Raw genomic sequence first — 1,647 nt, 5'->3', positions numbered from 1 at the left:
AGTGTCTTGGTGTAGAGGAAGTCAGTCAGACGTGTTGAAAGGTGTTTGTAAAAACTGTTCACTTGGTTATTCTTTGACATTTCCATGGAGCAGCAAACAGTTAGAATATGAATCAAGGTCATATTTGGTGGCTGAATCAATGTTGAGCTTAATAAACGTTGATTATAAAGGACAGTGCTTCCCCTCTGCTCTGCACCCCTCATGATGCCTCGGGCTCACAATCCTTACATAAGTGTTTTTACCCGACGCCAGACATTAGGTGTGAAGAAGCAAAATGTAATTCAGAGTGTTTATCCCACGTGGTTCCTGTGAGGCGCCTGATCCTCTGCTCTAAGTCACTAAATCCTCCCCTAATCCTGCAGCAGGTCTGTGCCGCGGGTCTCTGCTTCTGACCGCTTGTTGTGAAGGGGTTGTAGCATGGAGGACAAAGGGCAGACACTTGGTCTCGCCTCGTGTCACCTCATGGAGGTTTACAGCCAGAGGACGCCCCGATGGAAAGCGCCTGGCTCCAGAGGACAGTTAGATGGATAGTGCGGTTCATGTCTTTTCGGCGCAGGTCGCGAAGTTAAGTATTTACTCAGGAGACGAGACAGTTTTTGTTTATGTGTACAACTTATGTTAATCTCCTCTCCGGTATTAGGAGTCCTTTTGTTCCTGGTGGTTTCCTCTACATAAACATCCAATAAAAAGATTCTCAACTTATAATGTCTTTGAAAGGTCAGTTTAAAAAGTGTCTCCAGGTTCACCTTTATTCTTTGGAGAGCAAAATGTGTTAAACTCAATATTTCTTTTATTTCCGATATGTTAGTTGGGTTTGAGTGAAATCAGTTTGTGATTATTATTCAAAAATCTAGTAAACAGTGGTGGAAGTCTTACATATTTTTTATGAAAGTTACACATTCACCCAACAAGTGCTTTGCAACAGTACGTTTTCTGGACTGTTAAGAAACGTTGAGATCCTCAATACTTTCTTCCCAAGTGAAGGTCTGCAGGGTGACTTCCTTTGGGGCCTTTCTTAGGAGGTTTGTGAACATGCATAATGACCGACGCTGATCTCTGTGTTTCCTCTCTACAGGAAAGTGACTCTGGTGATGGTGGGTCTGGATAATGCCGGGAAGACGGCCACAGTACGAGGAATCCAAGGAGGTTAGTACCGTTTGTTAATAACGTGTATGAAGTGTGTTTTTATCAGCATGTCCTTCCTGTGCCTTGCCTCTGCTAACGCGAGCTCTCGTTGCTGCTTCCCGCAGAGAACCCCCAGGACGTGGCCCCCACGGTGGGGTTTTCCAAGGTGGACCTGAAGCAGGGCAAGTTCGAGGTGACCATCTTCGATCTGGGCGGCGGCAAGAGGATCCGGGGCATCTGGAAGAACTACTACTCCGAGTCTCACGGCGTGGTGTTTGTGGTCGACTCCAGCGACGTCCAGAGGATCCAGGAGTTACGGGAGACCATGGCCGAGGTCCTCCAGCACCCTCGCATCGCTGGGAAACCTGTGCTAGTGTGAGTGCTGTCGTGCAAGGACACGATACTTAAAGGGGACCTATTACCCAAAATCCACTTCTTCATGTCTCTTCTACATCAACATGTGTCCCCTCTTCTTCATGTCTCTTCTACATCAACATGTGTCCCCTCTTCTTCATGTCTCTT

The 1,647-nt window shown here is 46.8% G+C and overlaps 1 protein-coding gene across 1 annotated transcript; it reads left to right on the top strand.

Annotated features, from left to right (window-relative positions):
• Window positions 1-417: 417 nt before the first annotated feature.
• LOC104943699 (ADP-ribosylation factor-like protein 13B) lies at window positions 418-1,500 on the top strand (the record flags this gene model as incomplete). The annotated part of the gene is made up of 3 exons (XM_010769157.1): window positions 418-518; window positions 1,043-1,146; window positions 1,251-1,500. Coding segments are annotated over exons 1-3 (455 nt in total), but the record flags the coding sequence as incomplete, so codon positions are not given.
• Window positions 1,501-1,647: the final 147 nt, after the last annotated feature.

This window comes from Notothenia coriiceps, unplaced genomic scaffold (assembly GCF_000735185.1).
Source record: "Notothenia coriiceps isolate Sejong01 unplaced genomic scaffold, NC01 NC01_scaffold00006596, whole genome shotgun sequence".
NCBI lineage: Eukaryota > Metazoa > Chordata > Actinopteri > Perciformes > Nototheniidae > Notothenia > Notothenia coriiceps.
The sequence above is the reverse complement of the archived record's forward strand: the minus strand, read 5'-3'. Positions and strand labels throughout refer to the sequence as shown.